At 45.0% G+C, this 25,467-nt stretch overlaps 1 protein-coding gene across 1 annotated transcript; it reads left to right on the top strand.

Annotated features, from left to right (window-relative positions):
• The first annotated feature begins 8,861 nt into the window (after positions 1 to 8,861).
• Positions 8,862 to 25,226, top strand: LOC146341836 (vomeronasal type-2 receptor 26-like). Its single transcript, XM_084807055.1, has 8 exons — positions 8,862 to 9,149; positions 9,297 to 9,431; positions 10,983 to 11,828; positions 18,760 to 18,813; positions 19,549 to 19,776; positions 21,485 to 21,611; positions 23,410 to 24,316; positions 25,175 to 25,226. Exons 1-8 carry the CDS (start codon positions 8,862 to 8,864, stop codon positions 25,224 to 25,226), a joined length of 2,637 nt encoding a protein of 878 aa, XP_084663181.1.
• The last annotated feature ends 241 nt before the right edge of the window (positions 25,227 to 25,467 follow it).

Genomic DNA, 25,467 nt, shown 5'->3' with positions numbered 1-25,467 from the left:
GGGTCGACTGCACTGGCATTCGGCCTCACCAAGATCCGTGGCAGAATTCTCTGACATCCCTAGGTAGGACAGCTTGGCCTCTACGGAGGCATGGGAGTGTGAAGCCGAAGGAGTCGCTGTTAGACTAGTATGCCGAGCAGCGGTGCAACATCATCACCTCGCCTGATTGGGATGAAATCCCTAAGAAGTGGAAACTGAAAATGAAGACCCAGAAGATGAAGATGCGGAACGGAGTAAAGGTGAAAAATCAGCACCCAGGGCATGTGCTAGACCCCTCTCGGAGTGGAAAGTGCGCCAGAAGATGGTCCCAAGGCAGAATGAAGTGGAGAGACCATGTTGAAAATCTGTCAAGGTAACCGTGTTTAGCTTTGAACTGTCTAGAACTGCATAGAGCCTATAGCTACTGATCTTCAGCTATATGATTTCTGAAGAGTGTAACCATTGAGCTGTTGCCTTGGGATTCCCTGCAATGAAGAAATCTCACAGATTTGAGTGTCCAGTGTTGGACTGCCTGAGCGTGTGCACTGAAGAGATCGAGAAACCAGACAGCATGTTCCTGGCCAAGCCAAAACCATGCTACTACCATGCTCTGGGAAGCTGCAATAAACTGTGTAAGCTGGCAGACCCAACTTGATTGAGAAGAAAAGAAGATATTGGAGTAGCTGTCTCAAAAGACACAGACACCTGTGTAGCCTGTGTAGCCTGTGTAGCCTGGCTGATTCTGTAAGTGATGTTAAAACCGCAAATTAAGACTCTTTTCCTGTTTGAGACTCCAGCGAAAAAAGCTGACCTGAGTCATTTGTCGCCCCTGACATGGCAAGGACTTGGCTGCCCTGTACTTCATCGTGTCCTCTTTTGAACTTGGGATTTACAAATACAAACTGTGAGGCTTGACCTTGAAGCCCTGCAAATCACCCCTCTGCCGCCTCCCAAAGAAAATTGATGGCTGCGTAAAGAATGCAAGTATAAAGCGACCCCCGTCTGCAGCGTCCTGAGTTTTGGCACTTTGTTCCTGGGTGCCAGGTTGAGGGGGAAGAAGAAGAGAGGGGGGTGTCATGTTGCGAATCCCTGGCTAGCCTAACTAGTGATAGATAGGCCCCAAGTGTCCCCACACACACTAAGCAAACTGTCCTCAGTTTGCTTAGTCCTTGCTTGAGAAGCATTACAAGTAGAATTGCTTGTTCCCTTGCTGACTTAGCCATGCAGTTTAAAACTGCCCTGTAACTTTAAGTGCATTTTTGCAGAAGCGTTGGGAAGCATAGCCGATCTCTCCTTTCCTCCTTGCAAAAGAGATGGTTTCCTTGTTTTTCATGTGTTTGAAAAATCTTAAATTGAGATTTCTAAGTAGACCCATTGAAAATTTAGAAGCACTGGCAATGTGTTTACAAGCTCCCTAGCTTGGACAGTCACTTCCCCTCAGCAATCTCTGTGCAACCAAGCCGAGAAGTGTGAGGGGAAGGCAGTAAATTTTTAGAGAAAAAAAGTGTTATGAGAGCAAAAGGCCGTTTCAGTAATGCAGTGAGGCCTTGTACATTATAGCCATGGTCTGATTAGAAGTAGCCTAGAAGAGTTTAGGCCTATTCAGTTTTTAGAAGGACAGAGGCAGAGTGAGATTTGCAGAAGAGTCACCTGACTCCTGCTCACCTGGTCTAGCCTTGGCGGGCAAGGAGGCTGGAAGCTGTCTGTGAGAACCTGACAGGGGCAGAGTGAGATTTAGAGAAACGTTGCCCAAGTTGAAGCAGCACGGCTGGAGAGCTGAGCCGTGCCGCTCTGTTTAGTCAGAAGCCTTGCTAAAAGGCCAAGAGCCCTTGTGAGGTTTTTCTGTGTACTGTGAGGTTTTTCATAGCCTTGAATTCTTGTTGCTGTGGATTGCGTGGTTGTGTGTTTTTAGTCGGCTCAGTGTACGGCAGGCTGAGTTTGATCTGTGACTTTTAGACTTCCCTCTGCCAGAACTCATGCAGCGTGGAGGTGCAAAAATGGTGGCCTAGGGCTCTTTGCGTCTGGGGATATGCCCATCCCTTGACTGTGATGGGCCCTGACCATGCAGCCTGGAGGAGCAGTATGATTGCTGGATCTGCTCCATCATGCCTCACCATGCAAGGAGTGTTTTCCAGTCATGGTGTTAATCTGCATACAAGTTTGTTGAGTGCATTTTATGATTTGTTAAATACTATGTGATCTTTGCAAACATCTTCAGTTTGCAACTCCAAATGATACTGAATGTGGTTCCCAGTGGTTTAATGTTAGTGCCACCTGGGAAACCGCCTTCAAAGTTAACACGCAGAAGGCAAACAAATATGAAAAAAAGAGAGAAAGATTGAGACAGAGACAAAGACAAGTAGAGAAAGACAGAGAGAAGGAAAACGTGGTAGACAAAGCAGAGGAAAGAATAGGAAAAAGGCAAAGAGAGTGAGAGGGTGGAGGGAGGAGGCAAAGAGAAAGACTAGAAAGCACAAAAGAGGTTATCACAAGTGTGTGTCATTGGGACTGGTGTAAGTAGGGGTGTACGAAACCCCGCTTACCTGGCTCCGCTGGGTTCCGCAGGTGGGGGGAAGCGATCTGTTCCTCCCCACCGGAATCCTGCCTGGCTGGCCCCACTCCACGGCCAGGCTGCAGAGCCACCGTCCGGGCCAACCTGCAGTGGGGCCTCCAGCCGCTGCCGGACTGCTGCGGACACAAATGTCGTCCTGAGAAAGGGATGACATTTGCGTCCCTATCCCTCCCCCCAAAATTTGCGTCCCTACACAAGCTTCAGCCATGATAGGCTATGTAAATATTTACGTAGCCTATCACAGGCCGGTGTAGGGACGCAAATGGAAGCCACTACAACGGCCGCCATTTGCGGCCGCAACAGCCCAGCAGCCGCCGGAGCCGCAGCAGGCAGCCTCCATTTCATGGGGCTTTCGTGGGGTAGGGGGTGGGGGGCTCCATTCCGCCACGGATTCCGGGGGCTGAATTCACTGGAATTCGGCCCTCCTGGGATCTGTGGAGGAATTCTCTGACGTCCCTAGGTGTAAGGCAGAAAGGTGTAAGTGAGTGAGTTTCTGCTGAGACGGAGGCAAACAGCCTAACTTGCAGAGACGACAAGGGAAGGGCTAAGTCTGGTGCATGGCACAGGGAGTTCTATGTAGAAAGCTTGAAATGCAATCTGCGAGACAGGCAGGCCAGAGAGAAAGAGCACTTTCTCTTGCCAAGCAGGGGGAGGAAGTAATAGCCCACCTCTGGGCTCTATCACAGCGTCAGACCCCTGTATGTGCAACATGAGCTAATACAGCACCTAAGAGGGCGAAAAGGAGAACCTGGGAACTACAGACCAGTCAGTAGGACCTCAATCCCTGGGGAAATTCTGAAGCAGATGATAAAGCAATCCATCTGGAAGCACCTTGAAAACAATGCAGTGATTACTCAAAGCCAACATGCATTTGTCAGGAACAAATCCTGCCAGACGAATCTGATCTAATTTTTTGATCAAGTAACCTCCCTTGTGGACTGTGGGTGTGCTGTGGACATCATATGCCTCGACTTCAGCAAAGCTTTCGACAAAGTGCCCCATGATATCCTGCTGAGCAAACTAGCTCAAAGTGGGCTTGATGAAACAACTCTCAGGTGGATCTACAGTTGGCTCCAGAATCAGACTGCAAGACGGCTTGTCAGTAGGATCTTCTCAAACTGGGGAGAGGTAATGAGCGGGGTACCACAGGGCTTGGGCAGAAAACAACAGAATGAAATTTAATAGCGATAAATGCCAAGTTCTGCACCTAGGAAAAAGAAACTATATGCACAGTTAGAAGATGGGTGATACTTGGCTCAACAATACTACAAGCAAGAAGGATCTTGGGATTGTTGTAGATCTCAAGCTGAAATTGAAGCCAACAATGTGATGTGGCTGCAAAAAAGGCAAATGCCATTTTGGGCAGCATTAATAGAAGTATAGCTTCCAAATCCTGTAAAGTACTAATTCTCCTCTACTTAGCACTGGTTTGGCCTGGAGTACTGTGTCCAATTCTGGGAACCACACCTTAAGAAGGATGCTGACAAACTGGAGAGTGTACAAAGGAGGCAACGAAGATGGTCATGGAACTGAGAACAAAGCCCTATGAGGAGAGACTGAAAGAACTGGGCATGTTTAGCCTTGAGAAGAGAAGACTGAGGGCAGATATGATAGTGCTCTTCAAGTACTTGCAAGGTTGCCACAGGGTGGAAGGCCAGGATCTATTCTCGATCATCCCAGAATGCAGGACACGGAATAATGGGCTCAAGTTACAGGAAGCCAGATTCCAGCTGAATGTCAGGAAAACTTCATGACTGTTAGAGCAATACGACAATGAAACCAATGACCTAGGGAGGTGGTGGGCTCTCCCACACTGGAGTTATTCAAGATGAGGCTGGACAGCCATCTGTCATGGGATGCTCTGTCTTTAATTCCTGCATTGAGCAGGGGGTTGGACTCGATGGTCTTGTAGGCCCCTTCCAACCCTACTGTCCTATGATTCTAAACCTTTCCTTACTCCAAGCCAAGAGGATCCCTACCTAAAATTATCTCCATTCCACACTAACCCTTTTCAAAAATCCTTTTTTAAAAAACTCCAATCCTTTGCATCCAACTTCTTATTAATTTCATCTTGTTATTATTTGCTATTATTTGTGTCTCTTCAGCCTGAAGTGTTAGTTATATTATTATTATTATTATTATTAATAATATATTATTAATAATAATAGTTATTATTCAATGATCAAACAGCATGTTGGGTTAAGATTGAACTTGAAGTTAAAATCTCAGATTGGCTCAAGCTGCACATAGCCAGGAAGTCAGAAGGTAAGCCTCATACCTTGATTGATGTGCCCTGTGAAATCATGCAATGTCACAAACTGTGCTGGCTTATCACTTGACCTACATATCTCCTCACTTTCCCTTGGTCGTTCTGGTCCAAATCCAGGTGAGGGGATGGGACCATTTTGCTGCACAGTGTCCTGGTACTCTATTGTCTTATGAAGCATCTGAGCCTTTCTGTATCACCAGAGGAATCGTCCCCTGAATTGATCCATGCCTGTTGGTTGCTCACATCAGTAGTGGCAAGATGGGTTAAACAGTGGGAAATGGGGGGGGGGGTCCTCCGATGCAGCAGGGGTGAGAGTGATATGATGCTTGGGGGGTGGTGCTTGTAGCTGTATTTCCTAGCATCACGGTGACTGATGATGTTGCCAGTAATGAGAAGTATCAAAGCAAGATTTGAAAATAATATGTTTGTTTCATACATTTTTAAGAGCTGCAAAGAATAGATGCCTCTTGGCAGTGTTGGGGTGGGGAACATGTTGATTCTGAGTGATCATTTTTATAACAGTGCATTCGAAGGACAGTGCCTTTTCCCCCAAAAAAGGTGCTCAGAGGAGCTTGCATAGAATATTAAGGTAGACAATGGAGCTCACAAACCTTAGCCCACACATCTTTTCTGCTGCAAAGTGATGTTGGGAGAGTGCAATTTCATGCAAAGAAGTGGTGTTCTGGAAGACTACGCTCAGGGATGGATGGATTCACCCCAGTCCACTCCCTTTGGGCGATTGCTGAGCCGCTGTCACTGCCCGCCCATGAGAAATGCACTGTGGGAGCTAAAGGACAGCTCAGCAACTGCCCAAGAAATGCTGTGAGGCTTTCACACCTCTAAATGTGAGTCATTGCCCCTATAGGTCAGCCACAGACGCAAGTTTAAATATGGAGAAGTAACTGAGCCGCCAATGTGTGCACAAGTGCAGGTTATTAAGGGGATGGATGGCCTCGCAGAGCTTCCTGCTGGTGGCCGAGTGGGCAAGGGAGCACCCAACCCTGTGGGTGGGGTTCAACTGGCCGAGCGAGGGGCACTCCATTGGACTCCACCCCCTGCTCAGACTCCTGCACCATCCTTAAGGATGCTTGACCTTTAAAATCCATGCATGCACACACACACACATGCACACACACACAAGGCCTCATGGATGTTGGGAAAGTAACGAAGACTTGATGCATCAGCATGAATGCTCTAAGAAAGGATCTACTCACCATCCTTCTGCTCCCCCCTGCTTTAGACAGAATAGGGAGACACTTCTGGCAATTGGGCTCAAGGAAATAGATTGTCTCCAGAACAAAAATGTTACCATACTGACCATAAGGACAATATTGCCAAAGAACTACACATGGCAGGAGGAGCAAAGCTCTTGCCCCCACCATACTCCCCTCTGGAAGGATGTGAGAGTGTGAAGGCCTTCGTGAAGGGAGGACGGAGGCGGCAGTGGCCAGAGCTAAACATCTGGTTTTTCACTTCCAGAGCCTGTGGCAAAGCTGGCAAGATATTAAAAAGTATTTAAAGTATTTAAAACATGTTCTTCCACAATACAAGTGGGAATATAGAACTTTGAGTTCAGTCCCCTACAATTATGAAAAGCACTGTGATTATGTCTGCTGCTTATACAATCCCCTGTGGAGTTCCAGTGGCCAACAGCAACATAAATGGTAGAAATTGGGAAAGATTATTAAATATTCCCCAGCATCATTGGGTACAAGGGCTGGGGATGAGAGATGGACAAGCCTCCATCAAACTGATTACTGATACTTTTCGTTTAGGGTCTGCACTTCACACCTATCAGCATATGAAACAACCACTCAAATCGGGTCATTTTGATCATTGTTAACCATAACAGAGGTTCTGTGAACATAAGGTGGATTGGCAGTTAGGATGGTTGTTTTAGTGGTAGTTCAGCTGATGATCTTCCCACACGTTGTGTGCAAACCTCACGTTGTTAACTGTGCAATATGGGATCCCCTGCCTATTCCTCACAAGTATTTTCAACTGGGAGAATTCATCTTCAGTGGCCTTCTTTATCAGAGCAAGGTTTACTCTTCTCCAAATGCCTTCAACAAAACACCTCCTAGGACAATATTTGAAAATGTTATGTAAGTTATTACCATGTATACTTCTATATACCAGCAGCCAGTTCATACTGCACTGAAGGAGATAAGAGGTGAAAGCAGGGGTATTAAACCAGCCTTGCTGAAAGAATTGCTGTTTTGGGGTTTCCCCCAACCCTCTTCTAGCCACATTCCTTTCTCCTTGTATGTTGTGTCTTTTAAAGATTGCAAACCAGTAGACAGGGAATGTTTGGCATAATTGATTATTTGTAAGCTGCTCTGGGAGCCTCTTTGGCTGAGGAGCAGCATGAAAATACTTCAAATAAATCATAGTAATTCAATGGTAAATAAACCTGCCATTCTAGGACCAGAGGTAAGATGATCTCATGTTGGCTCAAGATACACAAAGCCAGGAAATTGGAAGCTAAGCATGATGTCGTAAGTGACATGCCTGCTGATCAGGGATGATGTTGTGCAATGTCACAAGTTGTGCTTGCTTACAATGCAATAGAATTCCTCTGAAGTAGTCAGCATTCTAACTTCAGAGTGGAACTGAGCATGCCTGACATAGCTTTGCCAGCAGTTGCTGCCATAGGTTTTTGCAATGGGGCAAGCAAATAACCCTTTAATAATGAATGACCCACTGCTCAGAATTTCACCAAACCAATGAAAAACACACCTCCTCAACAAGCCAGATTAATGCACATTGGTTATTTTTACCACAACTTGAAAGAAATATATTCTATGATGAGCCAGAACTTGGAGTAGGAAATACAAATATGTCCATTTTCAGAACAGTTTAACTTGCTGTGCCTCTCAAGCTGGTTTGACATTTTGCATAAGTATGAACCTCTGCAGGTAGATGGAGGATGTGCTCTTTCAGGTAGTTAGCTGTACAGATGTCATTGTTATAATCAGTAGCATTCTGAGGCTTATAACAGTGGAAGATTTTTGTGTGTGACTCAACTTAAGTAAAGTGGCGCTCCTGTACCGCTTAGATGAATGAACAACACAACAGGGAACTATGCAAATACAGATTAATAGACACTAGTGAAAGGGTACGCCTTGCCGACCCCTTTTAGCTATTGCAACAAGGTTGGATAATACACCCCTTGGACCATGGCAGTGTTTGAAATAGAGTTGTGTGCAAATAGCCACTTCAAATTCTCTGCCCAACAAAGAACTCAGTGACTCTGGGCTGGAGTCAGGGTGGGTCAAAACAAACAAACAAAAAATGCCCCAATACTGAGACATCCCCACCTCCTAAACTGGTCCGACATGCCAACCAGCACCTGAGCATCCCTGCTTGCTTCTGGGACTGAAAAGAACGTTCACAGAGGTTCCTCGCCCTTTGATTAATTTATCTCTAGCTGGATATTCAAGGAAATATCTGTACAGCACAGAGTAGTCAATTAAACGAAGGTGTCAGCAGGGTGCTCAGGACATGCTTGACCTGCTGTTTAGGATGTGGAGACAATGGATTGGCCAATTCGAAACATAACCCTTGTGACTCCTGGGTGGTGGTTTGTATTCTGGATGGCACTGTGATTATTTCTGTAGTTACCTGGGAGCTACTTCTATTGATCAAATCAGCAGAGGAAGGATGCACACATTTACTAGGCTTTGTAACCTTTGCCAGAGTATTCTCCTGGTCCCACCAGAGACCAATGCGGCTGCTTCTGGAACCATCACAGATGGTGAGCCAAGGTGTGGAGAAATGGAAATTCAGATAGCAGGCATGTGACATATATGTTCAGAGTCAGCATGTCTGAAGCTTCTCTGTGAGAGAATTAACTCATAGAATCATAGAATAGTAGGGTTGGAAGGAGCTTATAAGACCATCGAGTCCAACCCCTCATAATATACAGTATTTTAAAATTAGAACTACAAATGGTAATAAAAAGATGCACAACACAATCCAAAAAAATGACTAAGTTCATAACGTGTTTGTGAAACAAAATCAAAATCTCCTTCTAGTGTAATGACTGATAACTACCAGCACATCTTGGCCTTGGCATTTGCGGTGAAAGAGATCAATGACAACCCTCAACTCTTACCCAATATCACTGTGGGATTTGAGATTTATGACAGCTATTCAAATCAGATGCTGGCCTATCGTGCCATGATGCAGTTTATTTCCCCGCGGAATATTCTTCTCCCCAACTACAACTGTGGCATCCATGGAGTGCCAAGAGCCATCATTGAGGGACTTTATGCTGGTATCTCCCACCAGATCACCACTGTTTTGGGCATCTACAAAATTCCACAGGTAAGAGGCCAGTGAGGATTGTAAGCTTAACAGTTGAGCTTGCAATGCTGAGGGTAGTGCATCAATTGCACCCATTCCTGGAGATGTCTGATCAGGCCATGGCCACATACATGCCTTAGTTATATTCTATGTCTACTTCGGTAACAGGGTCTATGCGGAGCTGCCTTTGAAAGTGTTCAGAAATGTCAGTTGATCCAGGATGCGCAGCTAGAAGCATCACTAGGTCTAGTTACAGGGAGGGATCACATGACTCCCTTGTTACAGCAACTTCACTGGCTATCGGTCTGTTTCCCTGGCTACTGCTCTTTCCAGATATGATTCAAAGTGCTGATTAGATCCTAACTGAAAGGAGATGACCTATGAAGTCCTATACAACTTAGGAGCAGGCTACATGACATAATGCAGTTTCCCTTAGAAGTCGCCACAGGTTTTATGATCTTCCAGAGATTCCCTTCTCTCAGTTCCACTGCTCTCAGAGGCATGTTTGGTGGGGACACAAAAGAGGGTCTTCTCAGTGGCTGCTCCCAGGATGTGGAATTCCCTGCAGATGGAGGCTAGGTTGTCTCCCTCCATCTCTGCTGTCCTTCCAGTGACAGGAGGAGAGATTTTCATTCAACTAGTCCCTTGGCATATAAACTGGTTTATTGGTGAAGTGGGTTTTATTGGGTTGGTGCTGCATATATTTCTTTTCTTGTTGTATTATTTAATTCCTTTTTTAATCTGTTTGGTTTTAAGATTATTTTAACTTAGTTCACTTAAAACCTGGTTTTATCGCTGTTAACTGCCTTGAGTGCCATCTTTATTGGAAAGTGGGGTATAAATCAGTTATTTATCAACTAAATAACTGATAAATATATACACTGATTCACCTATTCCTTTTCTTTGCACATGTAAGTTTGTCGATTGCTGGCGACAGGTATGGTTAGCACCAGCCTCAGCAAAATTGGACTACAATACTTCCCTTGGGACTGACTCGTCCCTCTCAGGCGAACTCCCTCTTGGAACCATCTCAGTATGGACTTTCTGTACCAATCCATTTATCTCTGATTCCCAGTCACCATGACTGCAGTGCATTTCCCCTACTACCCCTTTGAAAAAAATTATCCACTTGCTGATGCTACCATCCTTCATATCACCATTGTCTCATGTTTCATCTGCTTTTCCTCAAGTTGTGCTCTGCTCTCCTTTCTTCCAATTCTATCTTCAACCACTCAAGCACATTTTGGCACTTGAGTGAACATGGAAAGCCCTTAACACAACCTGTGAAACCAAAATATTTTGTTTGTTTATTGAATGTAGAGATAGATGGTGATGATAGCTAGATAGCTAGATGATAGACATATAGATGATAGATAGATAGATATAGATAGATAGATAGATAGATAGATAGATAGATAGATAGATAGATCTGATGCCAGTTGGTTAAAATATACAATTTACATTGTTGAAGAAATGAATTCTTCCACTGATCATGTAATTGTCATATTCCTTCCATGAAACAAGGGCAATACTTACATTCTTAGGTATTTTTAATGTTTTTATAAGTCATATAAATGAAGACAGAAGTCAGTTCACAAATTAATAAAGAAATAAAAAAGTGAGGAAAAAGCAATGTAAGAAAGTGAAGAATTCACATGGTATTTTGTAGGAATATCAGGCCTAAAACCACACAATATAGTCTTTCAAAAAAGTTCATTTAACTTTAGGGATTAAGAACTCTCATTTAAAAATGCACTACCGCATGAATGTGTGCTCCTCACACACTTCTATTTCATTTGATTCTTTAAAAAAAATTGTATATCCTACAATACCCTTTCCCCAAACTGTCTTTAGCTCTTGTATACATTTGACCCAGTGAGGATGGATAGGAACCAAGTCCGTTCCTTGTACCGGATGGTCCCCGATGATGCACATCAGCACAGGGGAGTTCTTCAATTACTGTGCCACTTCAAATGGACATGGATTGGGTTGTTTGCTGTGGATAGTGTAAATTTAGAATGGTTCATGCAAAACATGTTTCCAGTATTCTCCCAGAATGGCATTTGTTTCGCTTTCATGGAATCGTTTACCAATTTAGGTTACCTTACTGAGAAGGGAGAGTTCATGAATTGGGCACTGGGGATTTATGGGAAAGTCATGAACAGCAAAGTCACGGTATTGGTCTTCTATGGAGATGCTCCTTCCATGCTGGTCTTAAGATGGTTGCTGAATCTATCAAAAACAGTTGATACAATTCAAAAGCCAAAAGGCAAAGTGTGGATTCTGACAGCCCAGCCAGAGTTAAAATCTTATGGCAAGGAAGAACGCGGTTGGAATATACGGACCTTCCATGGAGCACTATCTGTTGGAGTTCACTCAAATGAACTTAAAGGTTTCCTAGAGTTTCTTCAGAGTAGAAACCCTACCAGCAATAAAGATGATGGATTTATCAGAGACTTCTGGTCACATGCCTTTGACTGTGTACTCCCAGATTCTGTTCTGGGAAACACAGGAGGGGAGAACTGCACTGGAGAAGAGGTGATTGAGAGGCTTCCTAGGAATATCCTTCCAATTCGTGTAACTGGTCACAGCTATAGCATCTACAATGCTGTCTATTCTGTGGCTCATGCTCTACAAGTGATGTATTCATCCAAACAAAAATGCATCGAAGGAGAGAAAGAGAAAATGGAGTCATGGCAGGTAATGGCCTCAACCATCTAATGTGGTTCTCAGTTTTATATAAGGGTACAGTCCTGTAGAGATGGTGGGCAACTCCTGAACTTGAAGGATTCTGACTATCCTATTCAGGGTAGATGGCGCACTGGGGTATCATCTCCTCCTTGCTCCAGTTGCCCTGTATTTGTGGTTACACACACACTTCCTCCCTCCTAGCTCTGGCTTCAGGGAGCAGGAGGGAAGGAGCCTGGAGATGCAATAGGAAGCTGTTTAAAGTGGATTTGCAATCTTCTCCCCTCCCTGCCCACAGGACCACCCCTTTGTGTGCTCTCCACCCTCCATTATGATCATGAGAATTCGTGACATGCAAAGAACCATACTGGCTATGAGGGGGAGAGGGTGGGAGTGCAGTCTCTGGAAATGGAGGTTGGGCATCCTCAGTTTCCAGAAACCAAAAAATCCTATTGCCGTCTAGACAGTGTTGACCTTTGTAAAGTCAACTTCTCAAGTTTGTCAACAGTAAATGGCATTGCCATTTGCTGCTTTCTCCTTTGTGGCCTGTTAACTATTTATAGATGTGCCATTTCTTGTTGCAATTCTACTTCTTAATTTTTGCTCCTCATACAATTTTAGCATTCCTGAGGGTGATATCTTCTTCCATCACTTGTCCCCATTTTCAAGATCAAAACCTGGCCACAAACGTTTAGGCTGAGGTTTCTGATGTCATCAATAAAACACAAATTTGGGATACTGCATGGAGAAATGCTGCCTCTGTCCTCTGCTCACCATGATCACAGATCTCATGGTGCCATGTCTAATTGTGGCCCAGTGAGAATGAGCTGTGCATTTGTGTGGCAAAGGGAATGCAATCATCATTAGAAAAAAATAAGAAGCCAATACTGCATGGACACCATGTGATATGTAGTACTGATCATCCAGTATCGATGTGGCCAAGGGAAATTACCATTAATCAAACAATGACAGTTGCGCCCACAGCATGGGAGAGTGCACAGCAGGAGAGCAAGAACTATACCGACACAGTAAATGGGGTACAGCTGGCCACAACTGTTCCTTTGCTACTGCTGAAATCACATATGGTGGCTTATCAGGCAAGAATTCGGTCAGAGTGCTGCTGACTGAGACAATTATCCAGCTCTTATGCTAGCAAAACACATTAAGGGATGGAAGGCAGATTCAGGCCCACCACAATGCAGACCAATAGTCATCACTGCCAACCTGGGTGGGAGGTGGACATGCAAGCCCACAATCTAGGCTAACCCTTGAAGTGACACCCCAAGCAGAGGCACTACTAGAGTCAGACCAGGGGTCCCAGATCTGGGACCCTATGATGCAGAGGACCCCAAACAACAACCCCCAGCTGACAATCCATGCTGTGGGTGGGGTGCCATCAGCAGCGGCAGGGATGATGGTGGCTCCTCCGTTGCAGAAGTCAGAGTCAGAGAGACCACTGAGTGAAGGAAAAAGAGTTTTTCTTTATTAACGCGTGGGCTTTATGGCTGGAATAACTTCCAAAGTGCCAAAAAGCCCTGAAGTTCATCAGCAAATTGTTTTTATAGATATTGTGACACATAGGCAAAATCTCCCCCGCCCCTTTCTGTGTGGTTTTGCAGTATTTAGCATTTCCTCTTCTAGCACAATTGTTTATAGCCCAGGAAATGGGTTATAGGACATGATAAGCAGAGAACATGATAAACAACTCTGACCTTAGCCTTGTTGACAAGATAAGAAATTCCTGCGTCTCTTTAGCTTGCAAAATGTATTAGAGAGAGAAAAAGCTCAGCAAAAACATGAGGCATGAGGCTACTTAGTCTGACCCTCTACATTGCTACTACATTTCCCCCCTGAAATGCATAATTTCATTACAATTATAGCATTTCTGATAAGCGAATGCTCATAATAGTCCGCGAAGCACAATACAAAACTTTTTATAAAAGACATATTACTTAACCTTCTGTTGGGCTATTAGAGCGTAGAGGGCAGCAGTTTTATTAGCTGAGACATAAAACAGATTGGTTAAACAGAGCATAAAACAAGGAATGCAAAGGCATAACAGTATCCCTATGAACAACACTGGTAGAATTAGGATGAACAATGCTTTAAGCCAGCTAAAGTTTGGGAGCCAAGAGGTTAACCAATTTAGCTAATTGTTTTGTCCCATTGTTATGTCAGCTATTATATTATGCAGATTATTGATTTGAACATTTATAGCGTTACTATTATCAGTCAAATTAAAACAACAAAACATCTGGTGTACTTCACAGCTTAAATGATGGAGGAGAAAGAGATAATCTATACTGGCCCTATTTTCTAGTATGGCACCTCTCAGGTCACGCAACTCTTTATTTAATAGTGACAATGCTTGTGAGGTGGCATTTATGTTTTTGACTAAGGCGCAGGCTAACTTGTTAATTTTTATACCATCAGCCAGTGCTGATCAAAGTGTTTGGTTTTCTTTGGGATCTGATCAAACGCCACGCACCTATCACCTGGCTAGCTGCAGTAGGGTCTAGTCCCCTTCTTCAATTCTCTCCAGTTGCAGGTCTGACCGTATGCCAGGTGGGTGGTCTCCAGGTGTGCCCACAGTAGGGTCGAGCCTGAGTTTTCTTACTGTTTCTTCAGAATGATTTTTAAAGGATTTTTAGCTACAGTCCACTCCCCCCCTTTGCTTTCTTGACTCAAGTCCAGTGTATCCAGGGTTTAATTCCAGCTACTTTCACGGCTGTGGGGGTGGAAAGTATGACAGTTTTTGGTCCTCTCCACCTGGGAGTTAAAGGGTTATTTTTCTACTTTTTAATCTATACTTCATCTCCTAGTTGGAAAGGATGAGCTTCTGTGATGGGAATTGGGGGCCTGTTTTCTAAGACAAAGCAACGCTGGGCTTGAAGAACTTTGCCCAGTGTTTGGACCTCTTGTCTAAGGCTAATGTTTGCTTGCTCTTGATGCCTCTCCAGTGTCATTCATGAAGTCAATGTCATGGCCCCTCACAGTGGTGGTGACTAGGAGCTCCCCAGGGCCGAGATTAAGGGGGCCCGGTCTGTCTTATTTAAGACTTTTGGCTTTAGCCATTTTAATGAAGGGGGCTTCTTCATACATTTCTACAGACCCCTGCTTTTGCTAGTTTGGTTGCCAACCAAGCTGTCCCCTCCCTCGCCCGTTCTGGCCTCTTTGGTTCTCTCCTTTGTGTATTTGATTCATTTCATTTGGGCATTTACACCACCAATGTCCATCTTGTCCACACTGGGCATACTGGTTCTTTCCTAAGAATCCTCTGCCTCTGCCGGGTCTTCTTCCATTTCCTCGTCTACATCTTCTTGGGCCTCTACCTCTTTCTCGTCTTCCACCACGCTGCTCCACTAACGCTGCAGTGAGCAATTCCACCTTTTTGGCCATTCTTCAATCTTTTTTTCTTCTTCTTCTTCTTTCTGATCCCTATTCACGTATACCTTCTGAGCCACTTCCAATAATTCTGTCAGATTTTTTCTTGCAAAGCCGTCGAGCTTCTGTAGATTTTTTTGAATATCTGAACAGCTTTGAGCTACAAAGGTCACATTGACCATCTTCATATTATCTGGGGCCTCTGGGTCGAGGGGGGTATACTGACGATAGGCATTTAAAAGACGCTCCAAGTATGCTCTGGGGCCTCGGTGGCACCTTGCAGCACTTTAGACACCTTGGTCATATTAACTGACTTCTTCATACCTGCCCTCATGGCTTCTAGCAGCAGGGTTTGATACTGGGTGAGGCTCTCTAGCCCCGCTTGTGTGTTGGGATTCCAGCGAGGGTTTTTGTTTTTACTTACAAGGAGACTTTATTGGGTAACTTACAGCACACAGGCATACCCAATGGTTGGATCAGACAGCTTCTCTGAACTACGAGCCATTGGGCTAAATGGGTTTTATACTATACATGTTACCCATGAGGCAGCACAACACTAGCAAGCACCCCCAGCCCTCATTTTCAGCATAGGCTAGAAGTGTTTGGTTCTCAGGCACAGCCTCCTGTAAACAAACTTCACTTCTCAGGCAGAGTGCTTGGTAACACTCTCACTGATTAGTATGGAATGTGCTAGACCACGCTATCTGCCCTTTGAATCATTTTCACATGCTCAGAAGGCTTAGAGGCTTACTAGCAAGGGAATTGCAACAGTAATGAACTTAAGCAAGCACTGTGGAACTCTAGGCCCTTCTTACACCTGAAATGACTTGGCTACGCTCCCGGGGCCAATACATTTCACCCTCAGATGATCAAAGGCCACTAGCAGTCTTGCCCAGAGGGACGGATCTTTTTGCCCTGCTGTTTATCACTAGGGGGTTGACATCTACTTCAATGTACACTTTAAATGCGATAGCCATATAAGCAAGCACACAAAGTTATAAAGCAGCCAATAACAGTAAGAATTATTGCAACTACTCACTTTTATTACCCCCTGATCTCTTGAAACTAGTCTGAAATCAGGTCGAAGAGGGACTCCCCTCTTAGGTGCTGTATTTTTTCACTTTGCACATACAGAACCTTGTTGCTGTGATTCATCACACTCTGCATGCATGTAACAGCCCAAAGGCAGGCTATTACTTCTTCCTCCTGTTTGGGAAGAGAAATCTCTCTCTCTCTCTCTTGCTTTCTCTTTCTTGCTTTCTCTCTCTTGCTGATCTGCCTGTATTACAGATCATGTTTTAAACTTTTTACATAAAACTCTCTGCTCCATGCACCAGCCTTGTCTCTTTACTTGTCTTCTCTGCAAGTTAAACTCACTTACTTAAACTTTTCTGCCCTACACTAGTCTCAATAATGCACATTTGGGATAGGCTCTTTTTCTCCTTCTAGTCACATTTTTTCATCTTAAAGAACTATTACATTATTGTGGCTACTTCACCCCCGGGTAATAAGCTCTAGGCATAATCAGCTGCTTCCAATTCACCCTGGGGGCAACTATGGCCATGCTTTTTTTTCTACAAATGTTCTTTCTCTTTGTCTCTTGCCTCCTCCTTTTTCTTTTTCCCCCTTCTCCATCTGTCTGCCACTTTCTCTATTTCTCTGTCTTTCTCTACTTGTCTCGGTCTTTCTCTCTGTCAACCATTGGGAACCACACTCAGTATCATTTGGAGTTGCAACTAACAGTAAAAACATCTGCAAATATCACATATATTTTATGATATCTAAGAAGTCTACGTAAATATATATGTAACCTATCCCAGCAATGCAGGGATGCAAATGGCGGGTGCTACGGCAGAAGGAGTGGTGGGGATGATGGTGGCTCCTCCTCCTGCCAAGCCCCTGCTGAAGAATATGGTTGAGTCTGAAGCACCAAGATGCAACATCTTAAAGTCCCCAGCATTACTAAATTTGAGCATCACATCAGTCGCTGCCTTTGGGAGGACACAGCTAGGGGTGGACGAAAGTCACTTACCTGTCGTCAAAGGCCATTCGCGGTGGGGGGGAGGCGCTTCGCTGCTCCCCCCGCGAACTTCAGGCTGGGGGGGGAGGCTTCCCGCCTCGCCTGGCCGAAATTCAGGCCGGGGGGGAGGCTTCCCGCCTCGCCCGGCCGAAATTCAGTCCGGGGAGGAGGCGCCTCGCCTTGCCCAGCCGCGAACACGAAAGTAAAAAAAAAAACAAACTTCCCCTGATAGGCTACGTGACGATTCACGTAGCCTATCATGGCTAGATTTGCAAAGCCAGCCGTGATAGGCTACGTGAATCGTCACGTAGCCTATCACGGGTGACTTTAAAAAAAAAAAAAGCACGTACGCGAATGGCGGCACCCATAGGGAGCCGCCATTCGCGTTCCTTAATTAGTCGCTGTAGTCTACGTAAATGATTACGTAGACTACGGCGAAAATAAGGGCAACGCAAATAGCGTTGCCCTTATTTTCGCCGTAGTCTACGTAAACGTTTACGTAGACTACAGAGAACAAATAAGGAACGGGAATGGCGGCTCCCTATGGGGGCCGCCATTATCCGTACACACTTTTTTTTTTTTTTAAAGTCACCCGTGATAGGCTACGTGACGATTCACGTAGCCTATCATGGCTGACTTTGCAAATCTAGCCGTGATAGGCTACGTGAATCGTCACGTAGCCTATCAGGGGAAGTTTTTTTTTTTTCTTTCATTGGAATGGCGGGGGCGGCAGCCGGTCGAAAGACTGGCTGCCGCTCCCGCCTCGCTCGAACACCCGCCGAACCGCCGGCCGGACCAGCCACCGGGAGGGACATTCGGTAAAGGTAAGTCCCGTCCCAGGGGGGGCGCGGGGGGCGGGGGGTGCGGAGGATTTCTCCCCGAAACTTGTTCGGGGGGCCAAACACGTTGGCGCTCGGCCCCCCGAAGTTTCGGGGAGAAATTCTCCGCCATCTCTAGACACAGCCAATGAAGGTGCTGGAGAAGCAAAAAGCCCACCCCTTCAATGCTCATTGGCTGAATAGATGCAAGCACAGTCTCTGATTGGTTCAGCTCCATAAAGGAGAGCAATACTTCAGTTTGAAGACTGATGCCATGGGGATGCAGTCTTGGCTGGCAGCCAGCACCACAGCACCTTCCCTTGGCACCAGACTGGGAGGAGGGGGAACTGGTGCCACTGCCTCCCCATGTATTTTCCTTAAAAGGAGCAGCGCTGTCTGGGTGGAGAGGAAGCACCTTATTTGGAGCCCTCAGACCTGGTGCTGCCCCCAAGGGAAACTCACAGTCAGAAGCAGGGCACCGACCTTGGTTAGCATTGCTGTGGATTTGGATTTCAAATGCCTTGTGCATCTTCCAAAGAGCTGTGTCCAGAATGTAGAAAGCTGTAAAGGAACAACCCCATTCAGAATATATCTACAGCAAGGACAACCCCCTCACCTCCATTTTTCTATGCCTATCAACAGTGTGGGCAAGAATCCTTCCCAGTGCTTCAACTAGGGATGTGAGAACCCAACCCAGCTCAGGTTCTCTGGGTGTGTGCAGAAACGGGCCCCCTGCTCGCCCTGCGGACCCATGCTTGGGCCGCCGATGAGCTCGGTGAGTTGCCGAGGCTCACTGAGATCCTGTCTGGTGAGTGCCTGTCTTCCCCAACTTTGTTGGGTGCACAAAGAGGAGATAAAAAAGTGCATATTTAAATATGTGCAGTTTGCAGGCCAGGAAAGCTTAATATGCATAATATTAGAGGCATTATAATGCCTCTAACATTGCGCACATTAAGCTTTCCTGGCCCCAAACGGCACATATTTAAATATGCACATTCTGTTTCCTTCCTTTTTGCACACACAACAAAGGCAACAAAATGGCTGGCGCTCACTGGACGGGATTGCGGTGACTCCTGCAGAACGCGAGCGGGGTGCGAGCGGGAGCGAGGGAGGGTGACAGACTCCCAGACCCAGACAGGCACCCACAATATCCCCAGCTTCAACTAGTGGCTAACCTATGCTCCAAAGAATGTGATGGGTGCTGCACTGCAAGGGCAGAGGAGAAGGGAGGCAAAGGAGGCAGTAGCCAATGGCCTGCTCTGCCTCACTCCTTATCTCTGAAGTGTCAGTCAGAAGGGAGACTTTCCACCTCTGGTCTGCTCCAAAGTCCAGTGCTGGAGAAGCCAGCTGGCAAACTTGATTAGTTCTCCAGAGTGCAGGACCTGAGGGACCCACAATGGCACCCATGGCATGTGCGCGTGTGTGTTTATCCGTGCAAAATATTCCTTCCCTTCTTTTCGGCTTCCCTCTTTCTTTGTTTGAAATGTGCATATTTTCCTTTTCTATCTAGCTCCACCACTTTCTGAAACAAGTCTCATTTAACAACAGTGCTGGGGACACAGTTTCATTTAAGGAAAATGGGGAATTAGTTGGAGAATTCGATATTATCAACTGGGTCACATTCCCCAATCAGTCTTTCATTAGAGTGAAAGTTGGAAGGATGGATCCCCAGGCTCCAACAGATCAAGCATTGACGATTCATGAAAATGACATTGTATGGCACAGCTCATTTAACCAGGTAGGACTTCAATGCAGAAGTCTTGGGAATCATACCAAGGTCAGCATTATTTATTATTATTATTCTATGTATTTCATTGATATCCCAACTTCTTTCCTCCTTAAGGAACCCAAGGCAGCACACATGATCCTCCTCTCCATTTTAGCCTCCCAACAGCAACTCTGAGAGGTAGGTTTGGCTGAGAGTCAGTGACAGGCCCAAAGTCACCCAGTGAGCTTCCATAGCTCAGTGGGGACTAGAACCCAGATCTCCCGACTCCCAGTCCAACACCCTAGCCACAGCACCACACTGTCTCTCAGTAAGTGGGTTATGACTTTGAGGGATGTTGTCTCTTGTGAAAAGATACATGGAAAACATTTGTACTGAAAACCACAGTGAATGAACTCTCCCCCCCACACCGCATTAGTGTGTTTGTGTGTGTGTCTATGGATTCCATCCATTATCTACAGTGACACACTGAATATCAAGTTTAGCACATTTGTACAACTCTAGCATTAGAGACCTCAAAATAATTGCTCTGTCCCTGTGAGGGAAATGATGTGGAGTTAAAAGAAACATCTGCAAGTGTACACACTATGAATCTTTCTTTCTTTCACTTTAAATCTCCTGGAGTCTGTGTTCTTCACAGGAGCCATAAAGTCTCATATCATTAGTGTGCTTGGCATGCAAAAGTGGATACCTGACATCATGCAATGTTAGGCTTCACATAAACATAGGGATGTCAGAGAATTCCACCACAGATCTTGGTGAGGCCGAACGCCAGTGCATTCGGCCCCCTGAAATCTGTGGTGGAACGAAGCCCCCTGTCCCCCACCCCACGAAAGGCACGCGAAACGGAGCACTTACCTGCTGCCGGCTGCGCTGACTTGTGAATGCCAGCCACGTCTGCAGCTGCCATTCGCTCCCTCGTTATAGCCGTGATAGGCTACATAAATAATTACGTAGCCTATCATGGCTAATGTCGGGATGCCATTTGCGACCTTGCGGAGGCCGTGATAGGCTACGTAAGTATTTACATACCCTATAATGGCAAAAAAAAAAAAAAATTGGACGCCAATTGTGGCGGCTAAGGTGGCCGCCATTTGCGTTCCCCCCCTTTTTTTTTTGCCGTTTTAGCCTACGTAAATAATTACGTAGGTTATTATGGTGAAAAATAAGGGAACGCAAATGGCGGCCGCTATAGCCACCGCCATTTGTGTTCGCTGGTTTGTTTGTTTTTTTGCCGTGATAGGCTATGTAAATACTTACCTAGCCTATCACGGCAAAATACAGGGATGCAAATGGCACTGGCTACGGCAGCCACCATTTACGTCCCTGCAGGCTGCGGGCGGCCCTGGCCGGCTGGTCCGTGGAATCTCTGTGGAGCGGATCCGGCCTGAGAGAATTTCGGGGGGAGGGATGGAGTGCCCCCCCACCATGAATGTCACCCATCGAAAAGATAAGTGACTTTCATACATCCCTACATAAACACAAAGGATGCCATTGCTTTTGCTCCATTTGCCACAGTGAGAAGACTGCTCACCATGCTCAGGAAACAAGCAACCATTTCAGTATACCATAGTACAGGGCCACTTGTAGTATGTTTAGGTAATTTGGGAAAAAAATGTTTTTTTATAAAGGAATAAATACATACATTTCCCTGGACTCTCCAAATTCCTGTCCCATGCTTCTGAAGATTAACATTCTTCTCTTTCAATTGATGGAATAGGCCCAACCCCTTTCGATGTGCAATGACAAGTGTCGCCCTGGTTATCAGAAGAAAAAGAAGGAGGGGGAGCCATTCTGCTGCTACGACTGCATTCCATGTCAGGAAGGGAAGATATCGGATAAGCATGGTGAGAGTTGTAGTATGTAGAGATATGAACCAGATGAGGAACTGGAGAACCAGGGATGCTTGAGCTCACTCAGAGATTCTGAACTTAACTTCCAAACGTGGTTTGGCTTCTTCCCATTTTTGTTTGTGGCCTGTGTTTCAGTTTGTTTGAATGGGGACAGTGCACACTTATCTAATGTTGGGCATTTTTAAAGTTGTGTATTCTTAACAAAGAAAATGTTCCAAATGTGAATAGAACTGTGTGAATTTGATAATATTTGGTGGGAACATGCCATCCCATTCATGTTTGTTGTTGTGAACATGGCACTTTGGAGTGATATGTGAACTGAACTGAAATTCCATTGATTAAGCCCCCAAAAATATTGCTTTTACTTCAGAGAAAGATCCATGCATTTGTGGAGTTCAGTGGGGCATTACTTTTGCATTGAAATCTGATTTGTAATTCCCTAGGGTGTGTGTGTGTGTGTGTGTGTGTGTGTGTAGATGATATCTGTCTGTCTTAAGGCAATTGTATGACAGAAGTAGGGCACCACAATTCTTTGCCCATTGAGAGACTGCCTGCTGTTCCATGTTGATAAAGACGATGAAGCAATATGATTGGCTTAAGATTGGTCAAAATCCGCTGATATCAGGACACAGCATTGTTTTAACCCTAACAAACATAAAGAATACAGAAGTGAGTCAAGGGAATAAGCATATATAATGCTAACCACATGAGAATCCACCACCTCAATTATCATGGGAAAACAAGTTGGTTGTACAACACAGTGACGCCACATCTGTTGGGAAAATAAAAACCCAACACACACTAACCAAGGCACAAGAAAGGATACGAGAGAGAGAGATATGTGTGATATAGATAGAAGACAGATTGATGAAAGATAGGTAGGTAGGTAGGTAGGTAGATAGATAGATAGAAAGGAAGGAAGGAAGGAAGGAAGGAAGGAAGGAAGGAAGAAAGAAAGAAAGAAAGAAAGAAAGAAAGAAAGAAAGAAAGAAAGATGATTCAGGGAAGCTGCAATGTTCAAGCAAGACACATAGGGCTCCTGGGTGAAGTTCATGCCAAAATGGTTAATTCATCACCCTTGAGAGCACATATACACTATGGAATGAATATTAGGGATGGGGGAGAATTTCTCTATTTGCATTGCCCATATTTTCGCCGTAGTCTACGTAAATCTTTACGTAGACTACAGGGACCAAATAAGGAACGCGAATGGACCCCTATGGGGGCCGCCATTAGCGTACGTGCTTTTTTTTTTTAAAGTCACCCGTGATAGGCTATGTGACGATTAACGTAGCCTATCACGGCTGACTTTGCAGATCTAGCCGTGATAGGCTACATAAATCGTTACATAGCCTATCACGGGTTTTTTTGTTTTGTTTTTCTTTTTACTTTTCTTGTGAAGTTCGAGGCCGGGGAGATGGGGCGCTTCTCCCCATCCTGAATTTCGGCCAGGTGAGGTGGGAAGACACCCCCCCTCTCATGAACTTCGGGGGGAGAAGCGAAGCGCCTCCCCCCCACCGCGAAAAAAGCTGTGGGACAAGGTAAGTCCCTTTCGTACATCCCTAATGCATATCGGAAAAAGGTTCTGTGCTCTCATCATGTGTCAATGTTAGGGTCAAGTATTCCCAAACATAAACACAAAATATAATGCCTGTTGAAGAAGAGGTAATGAGATTTTCTCAATTTATTCCTTATTATAATTGCTTTATTAAATATGAAAAAACCCTTAAGTAGCTTTACAATATGGTACTTTTGATGATTGATACACATTCTCGACCCCTCCTTTTTTTAGACATAGATGACTGTTTTCCATGTCCAGCTGACCAGTATCCAAATAAAGAGAAAAATGTATGCATTCCAAAGATCGTAACCTTCTTGACTTATGGAGAACCTTTGGGGACCAGTTTAGCCATTGGTGCTCTTTTCTTTTCTTTGATCACCCTTCTGGTGCTAGGGACGTTTATGAAGCACCACAACACTGCTATTGTCAAGGCCAACAACAGGAACATCACCTACATTCTCCTTCTCTCCCTCCTGCTTTGCTTCCTTTGTGCAATGCTATTCATCGGCCAACCACAGAAGTTGACGTGTCTTCTTCGTCAGTCTATTTTTGGCATCATCTTCTCAGTGGCGCTTTCTTCTGTGTTGGCAAAAACCATCACCGTGGTTCTGGCTTTTTTAGCCACCAAACCAGGATCGAGAATGAGGAAGTGGGTGGGGAAAGGCTTGGCCAACTCCATTGTTCTTTCCTGCTCCCTTATTCAAGTAGGCCTCTGTATTGGGTGGTTGACAACTTCTCCTCCATTCCCAGATGTCGACATGCACTCAGGAACAGATGAAATTATCCTAGAATGCAATGAGGGCTCTGTGACCATGTTTTACTGTGTCCTGGGCTACATGGGCTTCTTGGGCCTTGCCAGCTTCTCTGTGGCTTTCCTCTCCAGGAAGTTACCCGATACTTTCAATGAAGCCAAGTTTATTACTTTCAGCATGTTGGTCTTTTGCAGTGTTTGGTTATGCTTTGTCCCAGCCTACCTGAGTACCAAGGGAAAATACATGGTAGCTGTGGAAATCTTCTCAATCTTTGCTTCCAGCGCTGGGTTGCTGAGCTGCATCTTTTTCCCCAAGTGGTACATTATTGTCCTGAAGTCTGAGTTGAACAATAGGGAACAGCTGATGAGGAGATATGATTTAAGAAAGTGGGGGTGCAATCCTATTCATGTTTAGACAGAAAAAAATCCTACAACTCCCATCTCATGAGAATAAATGGTTTGGGAAAGTAAGAGTCCATCCTTGATATTTCTAAACTCTTTTCGCAGTTTAGCAATGCATAGGTGTTTAATTTGGTTGTACTGAGAGATGCCTAAGGAATAAGAAGTGTCAGAAACAAACCCAGTGCCATCGGCCTCAAATGCTGGTGAACAATGGACAAGAATAGTTTAATTTCTGCTCTGGAACATAACCTAAAAGACTGTATTATTGAGAAAATAAGTGTTGCTACCAATGACTGAATTTTAGTTATTTAAGATATTTATCTAAGAGGCATTGCTCTGTACGTAATCTTCCAATTCGAACTTCTTTGAAGCCAATTCAACTTAACAGGAACCTTCTCTCTGTTTAAGTTCACCCTTCCAATATACTGGGTAGTTGAAGTGATAAAACCAGTGGGTAATGAGTAACTTTAGGGATATTCCCCATTAGTTTGGGGTAATAACTGGAGTAATGTCATGCATCAGAATAACTTTGCTGTATAGAATAGGAGACTGTGTCTTTTATAATAAACATGCATTATTTATTATTCATTTCTGCTTCTTTTAAGAATACCGGGGTGGAGGGGTTCTGATGAAGAGCCGTTGACCTGAAAGGAAAAGACTAGGGGGTGGGGGGATTTCAATGGTAGGAGGAGCCAGTTCTTATGGTGAGCAGAGGCAGAACCAAAAGTGGGAGGGATCCACCATTCCCTCCCTCCCTCCTTCCTTCTCATTTTCTGTCATCCCAATTTTTAACTTTCTACCAGTCCTTTCTTTCTCTCTGTCTCTTCTCTGTTTCTCTTTCAGTCTCTGCGCAAGAAGCATCACTGGAGGAGATCTAACTGCCTGGCATGTGTAGAGACATAAACATTGTCCAACATTCCCATCCACCCTCTTTCTCTAAGGGAAAGACCAGATGGGGGAAGCACACATGTAGGCGTGTCATTTCAAGGTGGGAGATGGGGGTCTCCTCTGACGTAGAGTGATATGATGCTTGGGTTGTGGTGCTTGTAGCTGTATTTCCTAGCACCATTGTGTTTGATTATGTTGCTAGGAATGAGAAATATCACAGCAAGGTTTGAAGATTATATGTTTGTTTC

Source organism: Heloderma suspectum, chromosome 6 (genome assembly GCF_057233095.1).
Source record: "Heloderma suspectum isolate Gila_16-S chromosome 6, 16-S_ref, whole genome shotgun sequence".
Lineage (NCBI taxonomy): Eukaryota > Metazoa > Chordata > Lepidosauria > Squamata > Helodermatidae > Heloderma > Heloderma suspectum.
The sequence above is the reverse complement of the archived record's forward strand: the minus strand, read 5'-3'. Positions and strand labels throughout refer to the sequence as shown.

Coding starts and splice junctions, on each gene's coding strand:
- LOC146341836 (XM_084807055.1), top strand. CDS start 8,862: ATGACTGATAACTACCAGCACATCTTGGCCTTGGCATTTGCGGTGAAA. Junction 11,829..18,759: donor AGAAAATGGAGTCATGGCAG/GTAATGGCCTCA, acceptor GGGTGTGTGCAG/AAACGGGCCCCCTGCTCGCC. Junction 18,814..19,548: donor TTGGGCCGCCGATGAGCTCG/GTGAGTTGCCGA, acceptor TTTTCTATCTAG/CTCCACCACTTTCTGAAACA.